Here is a 20,430-nt window from a genome sequence, read left to right as displayed (position 1 = left end):
TTAAGAAAGAAGCACAGCCAAGCTGCTCCCTTCGTTGCACATTTCCTATTTGAATCTTTCTCCCTTCTCTTCTTTCTTTAAAGTCATAATATTGATTTATATCAATTTTAAACATAGAAAATGCAGAAAGAGAGCAAGAGTGAGAGAAAGAAAGAAAGAGAGAGAGAGAGAGAGAGAGAGAGAGAGAGAAAGAAAAAGAGAGAGAAAATGTGTATCAAAACAATGTCAAGATAGCATCGGAAGTCGGAGATGCGCGAGTGTTTACTGCTAAAAAAAAGGCGACTCACCGCTTTCTATTCAGATACATGTTGCTCAATGCTGCATCGTATTGAGGGGAACAATTCCTCCTGGACGCGGGAGACATGTAACGCTGGCCGCTGCTGGACCCACAGCAATTTAAACAATATGGCCGATCGCGCACCCTCGCTCCAACGCGAATTCCCGAATCTTGGCCAGCGAAATTTCGTCAGGCTCCTCTTGCGACACTGTCACTGAATCGCCGAGCGCGTTCACTCGTCCACCGCGGACACGTCCGATCGATCGAATCCCGATCGCGTCGATCTCGACGGGAGTTTGACAGACGGGGACGCTTTACGAGGCGTCTCGCTCCCCGCGATGTCGCGACATCACTTTAACTTATTTCGCGTGACGCGCAAGGTAACTTCCCGCGACGACGCACTGTTTACCTGCATTATCGACGCTAACCTGAAGTTAGATTCGGAGCCCCCGAGTTTCTATGTTACCGACGACGAGGAATCCGCCATTTTTTTTCTTTTTTTTTTCTTCAACAAAAATTTCCTTCCGACACAATTAACAGCCGCAGGCGGATATAAACGACTGTCCCGTTGTTTTCCCGATACGCCATTCAGTTCTATAGAGTATAGAGCTTTATGGATCACAATTTATGCGTAGGTCCGGACCGAAAAAATGGACAATTTATCGAAATAACAACGGAGGTATCTACTACGCGACTACGGTTGAACAACGGCGCGTTGACATGAACTTGCGCGAACCTAGATGCGCGCGCAAACTGTCAAACGTCAAACTTCGTTTTCATTAAAAGACTCGCTACTCGCGCTGTGATTGGTCAAACGCTAATCTTGCGCGAAGAGTAGATTACGCAACTGAATGCGTTTCTAATCATTTATTAGCAGCAGACTTCATTGAATACATACATCTATATTCTATATCATAAACGATTTATCGGAATATTGCTACAAAATAATATATATATAATAATGATAATAAATAATATAAAAATTAATGATTAATGGCAAATATAATATATTATCCAATCCAAATGTATATTAAATTGAGATTAAGATCGAAATATATATATATACATCTTGATTTTTTTTTACTTTTTATACACTTATAATACAAAAGATTATATATTATGCTTTTAAAATGGGATAAAACAAAAAATATACAGAAAGTTAAACTGACAAATAAATCTCACGCACTTATATCGACATGCGTAACCGGCGAAGATTTTCGCGCCAATTTCGTATTTTGTTGATTAAATCAGTTTATTAGTATTTAATAAGTGATCAGCAATAAATATATAATTTAATTAAAATGAAATTCAGATGCAGAATGGTGGATCAAAATATTATGCGAGATTTTGCAAGTAAAATCTCAATTTCGTATTTCTAACCTTGTTGCAAATTTTATTAAAGATAGATCTCGTACCTCGCGTCTTTTCGTTTTCATTCCAACTGTATCTCACGTATATCAACTATTCCTTATTAATCATGATTATATCTATTTTTCCAGCTATTGTCAACACCATATCCCGAATGGCGAAATACTGCGTTCTGCGATTGACACCGGACGAATTATGCTTCAATATCGGTGACGAGCGAATACCTGTGCTCTGGGCTGTGCTTTCTCAACAATATCTTTTTACAGAATATATCATGAACGGAGTTTCGGAACAGGAGAATGAAATTTGTTTGGAATTTGATGCCTCCATGTTTGCCAGAAGCTTAAATAGTCTAAGAATAATGGCAAAGAGTGTTAAAATTAAATTGACAAATAAGCGACAACCTTGTCTCACGTTTGATATTGACTTATCTTCCCTGTCTATTGACTCGCGACAATGTGTACACGATGTGCCGGTGAGGCTTGTACCACGTAAAGAATGGCAAGAACATAAAATGCCAGATGTTCCTGAATTTGATGTGAGTATCATAATACAATATTCAATAAACACACATACATCTGATCAATGTAATAAAAATGAAAAAATTTATTTTAGATATCGCTAGAAGTATCAAACTTGAAGTACCTGCGATATGTTGTAGATAGGATGAAAAATATGAGTTCACAAGTGATAATAACTGCCAATAAATGTGGTACACTGATATTAAAAATTGAAGTGGATTATGCTACAGTGTCGACTCACTTTAAAGGATTGCAAGTTTGGGAAAGCAGACAAGAAGAAGAAGAATCTAATGATATCTCTGCGACTGTGAATCTAAAAAAACTTGCAATGTTTTTGGGTTGGGACATTCTCCATCCAGATAGTGTCAAGTGTAACTTATTGCAGGAAAAGATGGTAAAACTGACTTTAGATGTAGGGGAATATGTTAAAATACATTATTTCATACCAGCCATTGCCTCTTAATAAAAAGAACTTAAATTTATATTAATAATATTGAAATGCAAAATATATGTTTATTTTTTTCACTCTTACATTTCAACACATTTACATCATTCACACTCTTCACTCCTCAATAATTGGCATAACATAGTAAATTCAAAAAATATCTTAGAAGTTTATAAGAAATTAACTAATTATATGCTAAATGTAAGTTCTGTTCACTTTCTTGTCTAAAACTTTGATGCATCTGATCAATGTGTTGTATTTTCTGGCTCAACAAAGCTGTTTGCTGATCTAGCCATTGTAAACTATTCATATGTGCATTCAAAATTTTTCCAATTTGAACAATAGGATCGCTGGAGTCCTGAGCGCGATTCGCTTCATTTAAGTGTTCTATTATTTCCTTCAGATCCTCAGACATACGTTTTAATTGAGTATCGAGATTTTCTGACAAACGATAAGTATATTCCCGATCAGAATCCGAAACAGAAAGAGATGCTAATTCTTTTTCTAATGGTACTAAACATTCTTGTAACTCTTTCTGTTGTCCGACCTGCATTAATATATATTGTTATTTTAGTTTATTTATAATAAAATTATATAAAAAAATAATGTTATCTTAATTTATTGTCTTAAATTTTATATATATATATATATATTAAAAAATTGTAAATCTATATATTGTAAATGCAATTATGTATTACTTACAACATAATCAAGTTCATGCTCCAGTTGCTGCTGCTCAATTTTTACTCTTTCAACCTCTTGATTCAGTGTTACTATTTTCTCCCCGTTTGTTATTAACAATTTATCCCAAGCATTAATTTGTGTTGCTTGATTTACAAATACCTTTTCTTGCTCTTCTAAATCTAAAGTCCACTTATTAATGGATTCTTCAAGTTGACAGAAATTAATAGTTCCTGATTGAATACCAGTTACAGAACTAACACTGCAATAAAATAGGAAAGAATTTTAGAAGCTTAATAAATTGCATAATTAAATTAATTTTATTATTTAATACGTAAAAATTAATTATTATAAATAAAGCTTTCATGATTACTAATAATAAAGCTACTTACGTAGTGGTAGTACCCAAGGAAGTATGCGTAGAAGGTGTTGCTAGACTTGTTGAAATAGCAGCTGAGGTGGTTTTGCTTAAAGGAAATCCTGCGGCACTTGTTGTCGATGTTCCAACTCCAAAACTAAATCCTGCCGCTGTGGTTGTTGCAAGGGAAAATCCTGTAGTTGCAGTTGTAGTAGTATTATATCCTGTCTTTGCAGCATCAAATGAAAGCCTTGGTGTCATAGATGTTGGAACTGTACTGCTAGGAAGACTAAAACTCGGAACATTCCCTACTTGTTGTTGAGACGTGGTTGTCACAATTGTATTACTAAGACCAAATCCAGTTCCAGCAGGCATAACAGTTGGAGTTCCAAAAGTCAAACCAGTTGCACCTATATAAATGTAGCACATACATATATATATATATATATATATATTGTAATATCCTTCTTGTGTCTCATAAAAAAAAAGGAAATTATTTATATTACACCAAAAAATACCTGTCATCGGTTTCGACGTTCCAAAGCCAAGACCTCCTGTTGTAGTGGTTGCAAGAGAAAATCCTGGAGTCGCAGTTGTGGATGTTTTTGCAGCGTCAAAGGAGAGTCCTGTTGGCGCAACCATGGGCGTTGTGCTGCTCGTCAGATTTGTAAAACTTGGCAGGCTGGAGACTGTGGATATAGATGTTGTGGTTACAGTTATACCACCGCCAAGGCCAAAGCCAGTACCAGTAGCCATGGTAGTCGGAGTGCCAAAGGTCAAACCAGTAATTCCTAATAAAATTAAAAAATAATATGATACAATAAATGTATAAATATATATAGATAAGTAAATAAATACAATATAAAATAAAAAAAAAACATCAAAGTACCGATAACTTTTCCCTTTTTCTCGAATTCAAAAAGAGACGCGAGAGACGCGTAAAAATTCATTTCATGTTCCAATAAAACACGTTGCTGTACCTGCTGTAGATTTTGGAGTCCCGAAGGATAATCCAGTATTCTGAGGTGTACTCATTATTTATACTTTCGATGTACCAATTAATCTGACAGAACCAGCAATTATCTCTTCATAAACGCAACGCACGAGGTTAAGGACGATTATAAATGAACTATTTTAAAATTACCACCATAAACGTACAAAAACAAGCTAGATGGGCGTCCCGCATGTCATCTCAAATTTATCCAAATAAAATGGACCAATCAAACAACAGCTATCAGTCGACGAGGACCAATCCTGTCACTTTTATTTCTATGCTAGAAATAAATATATAGCTAACAGTCTACATATGTATGTACATTTAAATTATCACGTGGTGTAATATAATCAAAACGTAAATCCGAATCCAGGTTCGTGATAATGTAGATGTAAATCTTTCCCGCTTCTCAGCGGGAGAGCCGGCATGCGAGATCCAGTTGATACTCCTACATCCATAAAAGAGACGAGTTGGAGCCTCCTCACACACTGTCATCTGTCATCGCTCGTCTCCCGAGCGTTCTGCGTTCGGATGAGAATTATATATTCCTACGCCGGTGCTTGGTTGGAGGTTTAGAAACAACGAGAAACATCTTTTCGACTCTGTCAAACTTCTGCAGTTTTATTCTCCGATTTAATCAAGAAATTAAAGGGTGTTTGGAGAAATTTTGTGTAGATACATTTTAAGCCAATTTTTTTTATATTTTATTTGTGCGAATAATTTTGTTTGAGAAAGTTATATATGTCGTTTTTTATATAAGTAACACATATTTATCATGTTGCCTCTAATTAATTTGTATATATATTTTTATTTATTTCGAGCTGCAAGTAGCTCGATAATGACAACACCTCCTCTGTCGGCTTTGATAGTTGCGTTTGAAAGTGTATATGATTTATCGTTACTCGCTAATACTTTGTCGGATCAGGGAATTGATACAACATTGATAATACCATCTTACTCTGAAAACGATCTTTATAATAATCTAATTGACGTCGAAGTATTGAAACTAAACGTTAATATTGATAAATCGGCGACTGTTGATAAACACGCATTAGAAGCCTGCGATAGTCTCTTCCGGGATGACGAGATAATGAAAAAAATACGAGAATTTCAACCTACATTCACTATATTTCCAGCATTAAGGTATATCGATTTTAAGTTTTCAAATTTAATTCTTACTTTCATGATTCCACACTAATATATGTGTAAAAATCATTATTAATTAAATAAAATATTAGCATATTAATATATAACATATAATTATAATAATAGGTTTCTTTATGTGTATATATCTTTGTATATACTTCACATCTGTTTTTTCATTATTTTAGACACGATGGCTGCTTGCTTCCATTTGTCAAATATATTGAATCCATTCCAGTAATTTGGATAAAGAACCCGGATGAAGAACTGTATGCATTAGAATGCACTGGAGTTGCTCTGCCGATACACAGTGGTGGATTCTGGTCAAGACTCACAACGAGTTTTGCAGGAAGATCCATATTCTCTGCTGCTAAAAATGACTATCTAACTCCTGCTTTAAAATTAGCAATTAAATATCTACCAGATGTTAATTTTGACTTAGATCATCTTTATTCTGATGTCCGTCTAGTACTTTGGGGAGCTGATACGGTGTTACGTTCCAGTTTTGCAGTTTTATCACAATTACTCGTAGAGGTTTGTAAGATGCACATTATTCTTTATTTATTTCCCTATTATGTGTCTTAAAATATTTCAGACTGTTTCAAAACTATAATTATTTATACATGAACTATTTAAAATTGTTTTAAGCAGGTCGGTTGCCATCATTGCAGAGGCGTACATCCTTTATCCGGAGATTTACAAAAATCATTAATTGAACATAGATTGGGTACTATTGTTGCTCTATTAGACAAGAATTATGAAATACTAATACAAGAATTGGCGAAGAAATTGCCTCAAGGTAGAGAAGGTCAAGCTATTGTGTGGAGAATTAACAAGGGCGAGACAAGTATCGCTGCACCGGAGAATCTTTTTATTCGCGGAGATATTGATCGACAAGACCTCATAGGTGAGATATTTATTTATGCATTAATAAAAATTATCTTTTTTACAACATGTAATACATATTAAAATATTATAATATTCAAAATGGAGATTCTTATGGAAGGGACCTTTAGTTCTCTCCCGTAGCAACACATAATTAACAGGGTGTCTATTCAAATTTTGTAAAAAAATTATTGGAAAGTTATGAAGAGTGCAAAATTTTTCTAGCATTTAATATCGATTAATTGTAAAATTAATTTGGACAATAACAAAGTGTGATATATCATTATATCTAAACGTTAATTTATGTGATATAATATAAAAATAGAAAACAAAAATAGTTTATTATAAGCTTTTTAAGGAATATTAATTCCTTTTAATTATTTATTAAAATAAATAAGGAGTACTAATTTATTTAAATATTACCTATTAAAAAATGGAATAATTGTTTATGAAACTTAAAATCTTGATACTGAAATAGATCAATAAAAAATCACATAAAATTTTAATAAAAACTTAAATATTACAAAGTTGTATTGTAAAATATGTTATACATCTTAAGTGCTAAATAAGATTAAAATGATCAAAAGGGCAATTTTTTTAAATTCCTGAATTTCTTGATTTTTCAAGGTAAAACAAAATTCCTTGCAAGTACCAGGTTTTCAAGGTTTTTCCTGAGAGTATACACCTGTAAAAGGAAACAATGAATCGAAAAAATTACTTTATTTTGATAGAATACGTGTCTGGCGAATGCAAGGGTCTCATCAAAGCACCATTGAATTGAATAACCGCAAGGATAATACAGCAAAACACCTTTCTTCAATAATGTCGCTCCATTGTTACAGGTTACAGCCGAACCCGAGTGGTGTTGAGTCATTGTGCCGAAACGGAATTCCTGGAAGTCGCCTTTCACGGAACCCCCGTGATATGTCTACCTAGGGACACGCACGAGTCTCGCAATTCTGCCCGCGCGGTCGAGCTGGGCTTCGCTCGTTCCATCGAGAACGGCTACGACTCGGCCGAGGAGATGGCGAACGTCGTGCACGAGATGCACGAGACTGCAGCTTATCGCGAGAACGCGCGAAAGGTTTCCCTGGCGATACGCGATAGGCTCAATCCGGCCTCGGACAGGCTCATCTACTGGCTGAACTATGTCGCGAGGACGAAGGACGACGACCGAAAGTTTCACAGAGCCAAGAGCCAAACGAGGACGCTCACGGAGGATATTCAGTTCTTCGTGGGTCTTCTGGTAGGCGTGATCTTCGGGATCGTCTCCACGGGCTGCGCGGTGGTCGCGCGATACCTAATGACGGCCAGCAAAGTCCAAAAGTCAAAGGGACGATACACGCGATGATGATGATGATGATGATGATGATGAGGAGGAGCATCATTACAGTCAAGACATTGATGTATACACGTATGTATATATATGTGGACATTTCTGTATATTTATATAAATGCACGTAGAATACAGGTACATACGAATACAAATATTTTTACGAGCTAGGATTTACCTAACTAGTTTTACGAACTAGTTGGAGCGCGAAGAGACGTTATTATTATTATTACTATTATTATTACGAGAATATACTTTTTCTCATAATACGATTGAAAGAACTACGAGTATAATGATGTGATGCATTATCGTGAAGAAAATAAATTACAGTTTGTCAATACTGATTTCTGTATGTTGCTGACATGAGCGTATTTTCTCGTGTTTATCGCTAAATTCTTATAAATATTACGGACGAATCGCGATGTCTACTGCGCTTTGCTTAAGGCTGTATCCTAAACAAATAAGCTATAATAGATATATGCAACTTCGCGAAATAAGTAGTATATATTGATGGCTCATATTCACATGATATCGTAATATTCGCTACGTGATCTTTATCATAAAATTTTTGGAGCAATTTTACATGTATACGTATCGAATTTTGCTAAATATTCTAAACATATGTATTTCTCATAACTAAATATTACATCAATGTTGTGTAAAGGATTTTCTTTTAATATAATTGTATTTGGATATATCATTCTCTTTTTCGATAATGTAGTAAACTTATTTTAGCAAATCGTTGGAGACGTAGATTCGTGTTCGTAAGTGTATTATTGCATAATTTTTAATAGCTACAAGTATAAAATAATAATAATAACAATATATGTCTATGTTTTGTGAAATAATAAGTGCGTTATGCTACTATGAAATTTGTTTGGCCGAAGAAAATGCGTGAACATTTGCTGTGAATATGAATATCGGCTGATTACGGATTAGAGAATTTGTGAGAAATGACTAGACTGCCGACTTAAATTAACGCGGCATACGATAAAGCGGTCATTTATAATATATTATATAAATGCATATGTATATTAAATATATAAAAACCGTGTGAGAGACAGAATATGAGATAAAATCGTGGGGATGGTTTATGTATTTCGTCTGAAGAGAATCGCGAGGAACGCAATAATTTTTCTAAACGAAGCTGATACATAACGCTTATACGTATATACAACGATGATTACGATCTAGTAGAGTCTAGAAAAAATGGTGTGTGAGACATTATTTACATTCATTGGCAGAATTCATTGTTCCCGATTCGTGCGAGTCAAGACGCGAAAATTTTGAGGACGTATTTTTTGCTTCGCTCTCGAAGAAATTGAAAAGACGCCTCGCAACATCGTTCATTTCTCGTGCCCGAATCACCAGTGAATCTTGCTCGTTACTTGAGCAAAATGAAGATTCTACTAGCGCACTAGAGAACTTGTGAGACACACCATGAAAATCTGTATTTCGATATAAATAGGACTACTCGTTTAATCCTACGCGTAATTATACGCGAATGTGTGCAAGAACGCGAAAGAAGTAATCTTTGCGTAATTATGGTCTCTGTACCACGTTTTTGTTTTTTATATTCTTTCGCTTGCTCTTTTTTTATCTCTCCTATCGTCTCTCTGTCTTTCTCTCTGTTGTATACGGAAATAGTAAATTGGCACATCAAGGCGTAAACATGTCACACAGAGAAAAATTTAGATCAAATTTCGACAAAATCATTTATCACTCGATTCTTGCTAATAAGAATACGCATATATTAAGTACACGTATATATATATATATATATATATATATATGTATTATATGTATGTCTATATACATATATATAAAATACATATATATATATATATATATAAAATAATCGAAACGAGGGATAAGAACTCGATGCCATACAAAATATGCGTGACATGCGTGTTAATGTATTTCTGGAATATATAAATCTTTCCTTTGCGGTACGTCCGAGTCGAGATAATATTACACGATTAAATGTAAATTAAAGTAACACATTGACTTTCAATGCATTAACGTTCGCGTAAGTAATGTGACACCTGACAGTCAAACTATCATGATAAGCCACGCAACAGCGACTGGGCGAGCATTGCGTTACATTAGCCGCACGATAATAATAATACTGAGAATATCTTGATCATTAGGGGACTTTCGTTCGAACTTCTTTATAGCGTTCTTTATAGATAGAAACGTATCATAGCTGTTTAAAAAAATGATCTTTAAATCGATAGATCATATGTGACTAAGTGAAGCTACTTTTAGCAAAAAGTATAATTAAAACATCTGTTTTTAAATGAAAACATGCGCATGTACCGAATTATAATATACAATTATTCGAGTTATTTCTTGTCATATTTCTCTCATTTATCATTCACAATTCTTTCCATATATTTGTTATAGTCTCTCACAGAAACAAATACTTTTACGTCAAGCGTAAGCAAATTTCAAAGTATTTGCCTCAATAAGAGCGTTCGCCCTGCTTCGTTCGCGCGATCAATAGTTGCTGAAGAATTAAGTTAGGCGAAAAACAGCATCGACGTAACATATCGTTGTGTAGCCTCTTGCGGCATCAACTGATGAGGATATACAACGTAAAGCGTGTGGCAACAAATTAATTACGATAATTATAACTTAAAGAATAAAACGTGAGCGCGTTCCTGCAGATAGGCCGAACGAACTCCATTCGGAATGCATTTACGATTCTAGTTACACACATGCTCCTCCCGCGTATGTCGACACAACTCGCACTTGACGTGACAGCACCAGACGAATCGGCACTTGCATTTCTCAGTGACGTCTCGCACCCGCGTCTGGTAGCCCCGGCCGCAGCACAGCAGCCGGCATCCGTCAAGACCAAGAGACGTCCGATTGCATATTCTTCCTCGTGTACCGGGAATGCTGAGTCTACAGAGAAAATTAAATTTACTGCAAAACCGTGTAATAATAATTCGTAAAGATATGAAAAAAATAATATAGACAGCAGCGTCGAAGCAAACAAGAATTTAATTCCGTAGACAATAAACTCTTTCCATTTAAAATTTCATTTATATGATGAAATAATATAATAATATATGAAATATATGACTATACTTTCTCTAAACAAATTGCTTATGTATTTTGTAATTTATATTACAAATTTACTGACATATAAGAAACATTTAATATGATATATTTTACATCAGGCATAAAATGATACACATTTCTTTTTTGAACATTAAAATGCATATAATAATAATATATTATATATTTAATTATTACTTATATTACACTGTTGCAGAATAATATTAGCTGGAAGTTTCAAGGATTGAATTGGCGGTGTTTTTGCGCAACACGAATTAGACTCACGTGAGATTCCTCTCGCAGTAATCAGGACTGTCCTCGAGATAAACTAGATCCGTCTTGTTCGGTCGTTTGAGATCAGGACGCGCCGGTCTGAGCCTAGCTGGTCTTCTTCCACCACGTTGAGCCAATCGTACCAGAGCGGCACCCTCGTGCAAAGCTGCCAGAGCAACTCCGGCCATCCTGAATGCCGGAAGTCTTCTCCAGCACACACGCACGCTACACGAACCGGACATACCTGTCGCGTTAAGAAAAAAGGGAAAAAGAAAATAAGAGTGAAAGAGTCGTTCGATAAATGAAGAAAGAAGGATTACAAAATGCGCTATAATATACATGTAAAAATTATGATGTATTATATTTGAGGTAGAGACAGATACAAGATTTTTTATTAACGTCTTGTTATACCCACCGTGACACTTGCATACACGCTGCATCCTAGAGCGAATTGCACGTCTGCCTGCTTCGCTATCATGTTTCCTCATCAGCTGACCAGCCAGCCCTTTTGGCCCGTGCAGGACGCCTTCTTTCACCGGTTCCTCTCCACTGTCAGACCAGTCTCGCGAAAACTTTTCACCAAAGTGTATATCCTGTACATAACAAATCATACGTTTTAGTACAGTCTATATATTTAATACAAATTTATATATATAATAATCTAAGTAACGTTAGCATTTCTCTATGTTAAAAATTTATTATAAAATATATGTACATTGTCAGAGTCGTCTAAAAAATCTGAGAAAGAAAACTTCTCTTAAGATTTTCCTTCCAAAATTCTTGCATTCTGAGCTTTAACAATAGTTATAGAGATTAAGAAAATAGATCCTAAACTTGCTGAGAATTTTGCATAAAATATAGTAGTTAAAGACCTTCAGCTTTGTAACTTCTCAGAGGTAGCTTTAAACACGATATTCATGGTAATAAATGTGTAATACGTGGTATACAAGTTTCAAGTACAGTTAAATGCATAACTTAAATAAATACACCCGTCATTAAAAAATGTATATTATACAATATAAAATTGTATTTAGCATTTTGATAGTTAAATTATGATTTCCTTTAAAAAATATTTCATATTAAGTATTTTAATATTTCAAGAATACGTGTACTTTATCTGCTTTCATCGTTTTCTGATACATGTCAACAAGCTGAGATTATATACCCTGCCCTCTTTGCTTTCGCTGTCAGATGCTGTCTAAACGTAATCCTTTCCGTGAGTAACGTCATTCTCCCTCCTCAAAGGGCACCACACACGTCGACTTATCGATGACAGCCTTCTATAGTCAAGTAACCGAAGAAGGGTGGTCTTTAATGGTATCGTATTCTTGATAATAAATACACAATTCTCGAAGTTGATTTATACGCTATAAAATAATGACTATATAATTAAAACTCGCTGTTTCGAAATTTCACAAAAAAATATTTTAATACTTAATTATTATTAATATTAAAATTATTATTATATATTAATAATATTAATATATTATTTATAATTATTATCAAAAATTTTGAATATAATTATAAATATGAAAAAAACTAACAATTCCATTATACACAAAGTTAGACTATTTCTATTCATTCTTTATATATCACATTTACCGAAAGAATATTTTAAATTGTTCTTTTATACTAAATAATTTGCGATAAATTCGCGATGTCGTTTTTCAATTTCAAATTTCGCGACTAATCGCGCCACCGTCAAATAAGCAATCAAATCGCTCGTACGTACATACGTCACGTCGATTGTTAGTGCAAAAGCCTGCGATTGGTTCGCCGCTTCGACGTTCGACTTTCGATATTTCGAGAGTGCCAATTGCGATTCTCGAAAGCAGCATCAGTAGTAAAACGCGCGAGGGACTGAGTTACATCGGCTCCGTATTTATCGCGATTATTAACGCGTTTAAAAGTGTTTCGGAGTGCTTGAATGTGCCTGAATGTGTTTGAAAGTGCTTTCCACGCGAAAGAGTGCCGGGAATCTCAGTGATGAAGTGCAAATGTTGCTTATGTGCTTGTGATATACTACGGTGTTTCGTGATTTCGACATGGATTACCACTTCTGCGGGCTGCCGAAAACGGGTCGGATTATATCGTGCCTTGTTGAAGTGCAACAAGTGCACGACCAAGTACGTACATATATCTCATCGATTTCTCATTAATTGCGCTGATATCATTATGTGTAATCTCTAATTGGGATATGTACATATGTATAATAATATCGTTGAATCGCCATTGATAATTTTATCGATCTGATAAAATAACAGAATTAATATATAAAATCCTTAGAGTCTTGATTCTACATCGAATAATATATTTCTCATGATATGATTTCTAAATTAATATGATATATTAAATATCTCGTATTGCGATTTAAACTGACTAACAAAAAAATATAATGTACTGTAAATTTAACGGACTAATTTGAACCGATGCATATTCATTGTCGCGATGTTACCGACGATCAATTATACGGAAATTTTTCTATTATCCTCTGAGTCAGCAGAACTCGGTGGGTAATTATAAAAATGTTCCCGGTCGATAGGGCAATTTTAAAGCAAACCCTCATCCTGAGCACGCCGCTCTGACAATGAGAAATTACGAGATTAACTATCGTTATACCTCTAAGGATCTGTCACTAGTTACCCGTATTTGTTCACACGAACTTACCCTCGTTAAGATATATCCGATTCCCCTACAATTTTTTAATGTTTTCTTATAGTTAGCTCTCGCGGAGAAATTTTTTAACGTAATCTCGTCGCGTGGTGCTTCTTTGATAAAATAAATAAAAATATAATAATAAGAAAAATTATTTTAATTTTATTTTCTTCTCGCAACATGAAGTGTAAAAGATAGGAAAAAAAACGTTAATTATGGTAATAATTTATGATAATCAAATTGACAATGATATGCTTTTAACATTCTTTATGCGATTAATTCGTAATTAAAAAAAAAAAATGATTACGAATCATTGTTATACTAAAATTTAAAATACATTATACGATTTCGAGATATTTAAATTCGTGTATACCCTGATTATGTGACAGTATATATATACGTGTATTCACGTAATTATCTCTGCACGTGTCGCGCGTTTACATGAATACGCGAACTCGTCCTCGCGTTCAAGTAAGTTACGTGCCCGGATTGTAGGGGAAAAGAGCGGTGTGGGTTGTTGCAACTTAACAAGCTTAGCTCCCTTAATCCCCTTGTAAGCCGGCAATGTCTACAAGGGGTCAGCCGTTCGCATGAAACGCATCCGTTTACCGTGCTCGAGCTTTGTCTTCGAGCTAGTATAGTATTAAAATTCGCGTCGTAAGAAACGCCGGTGAAAGACGACAGGGAAAGAGAAAGAGAGAAAAAATGTCGGAGAATTATTATATTGATGCACGCGTCTTAATCATTTGCAACGCGATCTTCAGACAAAATGTGTGTGTATAAATTAATCGTATCGAAATATAAAAACTTTCGTTGTTCTAGTATAATATAAAATATATGATATAAAAATTAATAAATTATTATGTATGGTGAGGAGAAAAGAGATGCATCAATAATTAGACAATAAGAACATAGTATATATGGTATATGCAGGGAGAGAATTTTTCATTATTTTACCGCAAAATCATATTTAGTATAATAATGAAAATTACCATATGCTGCTAAAATATGCTGCATTTTAAAAGTTATATAAAGTATTTTATACGTTTTTAATATAATTTTAATATATTTTAAAATTATTGAAATTCTACTATATATTTCAGTAAAATTAATCAATATTTTGTATCTCATTGTGATAGATATTAATACTTTTTTATTGTAATAAATATTAATCAAAGAAACTGTTATAAAATTCTTTCAATACCATATATTGTCTCACAATTTTCAAAATAAATTCTAAAAAAAAATTCTCTCTGTGAATATAAAAATGAAAAACTAAATAACACTCTCACCTCGCTGCATCCTCCCCATTGCCAATTGTTCGGACGTCGTGATCTCACTCGATTGTCGCAGGAGCAATCGGTGAGTTCGCCTCTGGAACAAGCTCTCGTGACGCTGTAAGCGACCCCGGCTGCTGATACGGCATATATGAACGCGGCCTCTCGACTATCTGCAAAACGTACGCATATTTTTTTTTTCGCGTTGCACGCTATATAAGTCAACCACTCTGGGCGGGATACTTGATGTTACAAGTGCGAGGCATTGCGCAAGTAACTCTAAGAAACGATACATTCGACACGCGGTTCGTCAAGCATCGAACCGTGAGCACTTACTGACTAACGTGACGCCGCCAAACACGTTCTCGGGATTTTCCGGGCTGACTGAACAGTTCCATCTCGCTGATCTAAACTGGTGCTGACACTCCTCTATGGCGAGCCTAGCGCCCGCGCTGACTGCCTGCAAGTAAGACGGTGAGAGCTAAGAATATCAAAAGAAATGCCGCTTTGACACGAGAAAAAAATATTAGCTGCCATAGAAATTCAGGCATGATAATTAAATTTCAGATGTAACATAGAGATCATTTAAAATTTTTTCCGTGATATATTTAAAAAATACTTTCTCGCTTGTTTTTGTATAATTATTAATTTATTTATATTTCTATAATAATTTTATACTAGGATATTGATCAGTAATAATAATTCTGTATATATAAAAAAATTATTAAAAATCCAAATTGAGAGAGAGAGAGAGAAAATATTGATACAAGAAAATATATTACTAAAATAATAAGAATTTAAATATTTATTAGATTTTTATTAAAAAAATATCCACTGACTCTATTAATAATTTTAATTTTACAACCAATATTTTCTTTACTTTATCACGCGAGTGTAATTAGGAATTTAAAAGCTACTATATTCCTACTGAAAATTACTATCTACTAATTAACTGTATATCATAAAATTAATATACAACTTTCTCGGCTTAAAGTTTTAGTTAAAGAACATGCAAAAACACGCACCGACACGATGCGCTTTAATGTCCGTGTATAAATCGCGGCCAGCAGACCTAGCAATAACCATCGATATCAGTAGACATTCCGTAGGAACATCGACTGGAAAGCGTTTTAGCCATCTCTTAACGGCTTTGGTCGCTCGTTAAAAAATTAAACTCCGATAGTCGGATTGACATATGAATATTCATGCTGCGGCCCTTTTTTCGTCGGTAAAGCCACACTCGGAAAAGCGGGATCCACTACTGTCGGCAGTGTTCAAAGAGATATATCGTGCCTCGAGTTTCTTCAGGTTTACCTAGGTACACACCTAGATAGATTTCTAGACGACCGTTCTTTCTCCCCCTCCTCTTTGTTCCTCCTGATCCCTCCGACAAGTTTTGTGCATTAAGGAAAGGTAAATGCGATTTCGGGGCCGCGTGAACCACACAACGTTCGACTCGCTCGTTTTGTCACGTTCGGTGCCGAAACCAAAGTGCATTAATGCCGATCGGAAAACAAATTGGTTGCGTTTAAGAAGTTTGTGTCTACCGCCGATCCTATTGTGTCATGAATGTAGCGGTAATTCTTTGTGTTCGTATATATATATATGTATCCCGTCGCGAGAGCGGTACTTTTACATTCCTCTACGTGCAGAATCACAATTAGATTTACAAAACGTTTTGTTTGAATAGATAAAAGAATGTTTAAAAACATACTAAAGAAAAATTTAGCCAATAGAAAAATAAGATTCTTTTTAGCATCGTGTCAAATTTTATTATTTTTCATAATAAAACAAGAGAATAATATATTGAAGGAGAAGAACAATAATGATATTCTAAACAATTGTGCGTTCTAGTTACAAAAGATTCAATCTCAATAAAATATCTAATTGTAAAATAAACAATAGATTTTTTTTATATTTACGCTTATTATCTTTACATATAGCACAATGATTCTTTTTTCAAATTTGTTTTTCTTTCAAGAAAATTCAATTTCTAAGTTTAAATATATATATATATGTCTAGTTTGTAAAAAATAAATTTTTTAAAGATCCTTTTTGTGAACATAAAAAAAATATTTCCTTATTTGTTTAAATAAACATTTTAACGATGTTAAGTGTCCTATTTTTTGATTCGTTGGAGTTTTACAAGACTTTTTAAATTTGTTTAGAACAATGGCAAGCAAACTATAAATTGAAAGTAGCATTAATATTCTCTAAGTAGCCGCTCGATAATTTACACACGCGGAGGTCAAATTCAATCTTAATAAATTATTAGAAAGGAAATTATCGCTACGCAGAGCGGCAACATAAAACCTATAATTTTCCCATGATTTCTCTTAGAAATGCCTACTAATGCTCGCTAATCATGACACATTAATTCATTTATTACGCAGAGGTGAAATCTATCTACCGAAAGAGCTTTCTCAGAAGCGATTTGAAAAATTTTGGACAAATCGAAACGAAGGTCGGCCGAATACATTCGTTCGGCACGCTGTCGTAGGTCCTGCGAATCGAATTAGCCGCGTGCTTCCCCGGGCATTAATCCGAGAAAGAGAGAGAGAGAGAGAGAGAAAGAAAAAACCTGAGAGACCCTTCGGCCCGCGACGAGGTAAATACCTGCAGAACGGGTGGCGAGCGGGAGCATATTGCCTGCTGCTTGGCGGTCAGGTGCGCGTTCTTACAGTTCTTTTCGGCACTCGCTGGACCGATCACACCCGCGCCGGCGAGCTGCGTCTGCGGATCGACGCCGCTCCCTTGAATCGAGCCGGATGTCAGCCTCGATTCCAGTCCCAAGTACCTATAAAAACCAGAACACACGCGCCTTTAAATAAACGTAATGACGCGGCTATATATACATATATATATATGTTATGAGTGATTAATTTAATTAATTTTCGCTTCATCGCACACGTCGAGGTGCGCCGCTAAATAATAGGTCATCGCGAATGAACGGCGCATTAAATCTATGCTTGTTATTTCATTCCAATGATCTATAATGATATTTCGTCTAACAAAGAGACACGGTACTATTAAATTTTTAATTTTATGTAATTAACAAGTAGTCATAATTATATAATTTTACCGTGTATAAGCTTAAAAACGCGACAGTCGTCCTTCGTTGCGAAAAACGCTTTTAATCGCCGACTCTGATTTTGATCGTCCGGATCCAAGGTAAGTCGGCGCCGTCCGTTATCGAGAGAACTCGGATCATCTTACGGGATACGATAAAATATCTTACAACGATATATACACGACGGAATGAAGAACCGCGCCGCGCGAGCTACCGACACCACCGAGAAGATCCTCGCTCTTCACCTATATAATTAGAGCAGGTATTCGGGTGAAAATTATAGAGAGGAGAAAGAGGACGGTAGAGGGCCCGGGAGGACGAGATACGGGGGGTGAAATGCGGGCAGGAAGAAAGGGAACACAGGATACGGGGAGCACGAGAGAAGCCGTAGCTTCGTCGTGAACGAAGTCAGAAGGAAAGCCAAGTAAGCGAGTTTAGGCTGTTCGACTAAACTCTCTAAAACTAATCTTACTCTAATCTGCTCTTAAAGCCCCGTTTTATTTCCTTGATTAATCGAGGGATCCCATACCGATTCATGCATTTTCCTTGTTTCTGAATATTTATATATATATATAAATAATATTTTTTTTACAAATTTAATAAAATAAAAGAGAAGGATATTTACTCTTAATTATATTATTTTAATTATTGAAATATGTCACGAATAATATCTCGCAATCTTAACTTTAATGTGATAGATTCTCTAATAAAGTTAAAATTTATTTTTAGTCGTTTTTTAATATCAAGTTTTTTACTAATAAACCTCTGAAAGTATAGAGCTTTCTTCGAATTAAACTTCAACGAAACGAAAAGATACACAGAGAGAATTTTTTCTTAGAATTTATAAATATAGTAATTTACTACATATGTACATTACAGTAGTATTACAATAATAGTAAAATTAATCGAACATATTTTATATCTTATTATGGTAGATGTTAATATTTTTTATTGCGGTAAAGATATTAATCAAAAAAATTCTTATAAAATTCTTTCACTACCATATTGTCCTACGATTACCATGATTTTCAGGATAAATTCTAAGAGAAAATTCTCTCTGTGTAATAAGACCATATTTTTTAATAAATTCAACATAATTTTATTTTGATAGAATGTTAACTACATATCGAAATTATCAATTAAGACTATATAATTTAACAATTAGTCGATTCATTTAATTTTTAACGTGTAGCTGCAATCGTTAACCCGAGCTCAAATTAATTTACTGATAATTGCGTCGGTACCTAATTTCATTAAATGTAAATCGACCAGACAACTGCCTCGACTTCCTTACTTTGGTGCCCTTAAACGCCCGGCGATCTCGTTCTCCTAAAAGCCTCGAACACGACGGCTCCACACTGTTTTCAATTCTTTCGGCTCGAGGGGTTCGATTAGTAGCACCGTACAGACACGGACAACGCTCGTTTACACGGTAAATCTTAATGAGAATCGAGGGTGTGGTTTTAGGGCTCGAAAGCGCTCCCAGCTGCCCTTAGGATACGAACGGGAAGCAGACGGTGGTCATGGTGTATCGATATAAGAGAGAGCGAGGGTTCGTTCGAAAAGTGGCTAAAAAACGCATTCGTTATTTGAAATGATAATTCACATTGCCGATATCCGCAACAACTGAAAATGTAATCCGCGTGTACAATTTTCTTTAATCTTTAGAGACCTAAATGATATAAAAAAAACATATCTCTGCAGGAAATTAATTCAAAAAGATATGAGGTTTCTTCATTATTGAATATTTTGTTACCGTAATCATAATTAAAATAAAAACATATATTCTTTTCTTAAGTATTTAGAAAATTAGATAAATATTAAAAAATATAAAGTATACACTAAAAAATATTTAATTATTCAAATAAATATTTATTTCAATACTCTTTTATACATTCATTTGAAATTAATAATATTGATGTGTAAAATCTTACGGAAAGAAACAGTGCAATCATTAAGTTTGAAATTATATTTTTCGAAAAGATCACGAAAGATGTAACCACTTTATCCGCGAACCGGATACTTTCGTTCTCATCCGCTGGCCGTTTCCTAAAGCACCCGTCAGTCGTAAAGGAGTCGATGAT

At 34.7% G+C, this 20,430-nt stretch overlaps 6 protein-coding genes across 8 annotated transcripts in view; 3 read left to right on the top strand and 3 right to left on the bottom strand.

Annotated features, from left to right (window-relative positions):
* Positions 1-992, bottom strand: part of Myb (proto-oncogene like protein Myb) — a 31,194-nt gene extending 30,202 nt beyond the window's left edge. Inside the window, exon 1 of the mRNA XM_029316815.2 lies at positions 288-992. Coding sequence (XP_029172648.2) covers positions 288-364 — 77 coding nt within the window. The 5' untranslated portion in view covers positions 365-992. The remainder of the gene's footprint in view (positions 1-287) is intronic.
* A 314-nt stretch (positions 993-1,306) lies between these two features.
* On the top strand, positions 1,307-2,648 carry Hus1-like (Hus1-like checkpoint clamp component). Its single transcript, XM_029316819.2, has 3 exons — positions 1,307-1,630; positions 1,777-2,183; positions 2,261-2,648. Exons 1-3 carry the CDS (start codon positions 1,579-1,581, stop codon positions 2,627-2,629), a joined length of 828 nt encoding a protein of 275 aa, XP_029172652.2. The 5' UTR covers positions 1,307-1,578; the 3' UTR covers positions 2,630-2,648.
* A 17-nt stretch (positions 2,649-2,665) lies between these two features.
* Positions 2,666-4,800, bottom strand: Nup62 (nucleoporin 62). 2 transcript variants are annotated; one of them, XM_029316816.2, is made up of 5 exons: positions 4,631-4,800; positions 4,169-4,441; positions 3,685-4,060; positions 3,314-3,554; positions 2,666-3,158 (listed from the first exon to the last, which is right to left on the bottom strand). In XM_029316816.2, exons 1-5 carry the CDS (start codon positions 4,683-4,685, stop codon positions 2,796-2,798), a joined length of 1,308 nt encoding a protein of 435 aa, XP_029172649.1. In that variant the 5' UTR covers positions 4,686-4,800; the 3' UTR covers positions 2,666-2,795. The 2 variants fall into 2 exon arrangements, with proteins under 2 accessions (XP_029172649.1, XP_085343161.1); XM_085487035.1 differs by lacking the exon at positions 4,631-4,800 and adding an exon at positions 4,540-4,623.
* Positions 4,801-4,967: 167 nt separating this feature from the next.
* LOC114941604 (UDP-glucuronosyltransferase 1A9) lies at positions 4,968-12,380 on the top strand. 2 transcript variants are annotated; one of them, XM_029316621.2, is made up of 6 exons: positions 4,968-5,787; positions 5,976-6,321; positions 6,439-6,694; positions 7,515-8,086; positions 10,718-10,948; positions 11,289-12,380. In XM_029316621.2, the coding sequence occupies exons 1-4, from the start codon at positions 5,420-5,422 to the stop codon at positions 8,021-8,023; spliced, it is 1,479 nt and encodes a 492-aa protein (XP_029172454.1). In that variant the 5' UTR covers positions 4,968-5,419; the 3' UTR covers positions 8,024-8,086; positions 10,718-10,948; positions 11,289-12,380. The 2 variants fall into 2 exon arrangements, with proteins under 2 accessions (XP_029172454.1, XP_029172453.1); XM_029316620.2 differs by lacking the exon at positions 10,718-10,948.
* LOC114941605 (protein Wnt-4) overlaps positions 8,098-20,430 on the bottom strand; it is a 39,891-nt gene continuing 27,558 nt past the window's right edge. Inside the window, exons 2-7 of the mRNA XM_029316623.2 lie at positions 17,893-18,073; positions 15,613-15,736; positions 15,292-15,449; positions 11,760-11,937; positions 11,357-11,588; positions 8,098-10,915 (exon numbers count right to left, since the gene is read on the bottom strand). Of these exons, the coding sequence (XP_029172456.1) occupies positions 10,714-10,915; positions 11,357-11,588; positions 11,760-11,937; positions 15,292-15,449; positions 15,613-15,736; positions 17,893-18,073 (1,075 nt within the window). The 3' untranslated portion in view covers positions 8,098-10,713. The remainder of the gene's footprint in view (positions 10,916-11,356; positions 11,589-11,759; positions 11,938-15,291; positions 15,450-15,612; positions 15,737-17,892; positions 18,074-20,430) is intronic.
* Positions 13,213-20,430, top strand: part of LOC114941608 (neurotrimin) — a 61,867-nt gene continuing 54,649 nt past the window's right edge. The window contains exon 1 of the mRNA XM_085487005.1: positions 13,213-13,470. Coding sequence (XP_085343131.1) covers position 13,470 — 1 coding nt within the window. The 5' untranslated portion in view covers positions 13,213-13,469. The remainder of the gene's footprint in view (positions 13,471-20,430) is intronic.

Source organism: Nylanderia fulva, unplaced genomic scaffold, assembly GCF_048542155.1.
Source record: "Nylanderia fulva isolate GAGA-0341 unplaced genomic scaffold, ASM4854215v1 Scaffold5, whole genome shotgun sequence".
Classification (NCBI taxonomy): domain Eukaryota; kingdom Metazoa; phylum Arthropoda; class Insecta; order Hymenoptera; family Formicidae; genus Nylanderia; species Nylanderia fulva.
This window is presented reverse-complemented; position numbering and strand designations above follow the sequence as displayed.

Coding starts and splice junctions, on each gene's coding strand:
- Hus1-like (XM_029316819.2), top strand. CDS start 1,579: ATGAAATTCAGATGCAGAATGGTGGATCAAAATATTATGCGAGATTTT. Junction 1,631..1,776: donor TATTATGCGAGATTTTGCAA/GTAAAATCTCAA, acceptor CTATTTTTCCAG/CTATTGTCAACACCATATCC. Junction 2,184..2,260: donor CAGATGTTCCTGAATTTGAT/GTGAGTATCATA, acceptor AATTTATTTTAG/ATATCGCTAGAAGTATCAAA.
- Nup62 (XM_085487035.1), bottom strand. CDS start 4,600: ATGAATTTTTACGCGTCTCTCGCGTCTCTTTTTGAATTCGAGAAAAAG. Junction 3,555..3,684: donor TCCTTGGGTACTACCACTAC/GTAAGTAGCTTT, acceptor ATTTTATTGCAG/TGTTAGTTCTGTAACTGGTA. Junction 3,159..3,313: donor AGCATGAACTTGATTATGTT/GTAAGTAATACA, acceptor ATATTAATGCAG/GTCGGACAACAGAAAGAGTT.
- LOC114941604 (XM_029316620.2), top strand. CDS start 5,420: ATGTTGCCTCTAATTAATTTGTATATATATTTTTATTTATTTCGAGCT. Junction 5,788..5,975: donor ACTATATTTCCAGCATTAAG/GTATATCGATTT, acceptor TCATTATTTTAG/ACACGATGGCTGCTTGCTTC. Junction 6,322..6,438: donor TATCACAATTACTCGTAGAG/GTTTGTAAGATG, acceptor TGTTTTAAGCAG/GTCGGTTGCCATCATTGCAG.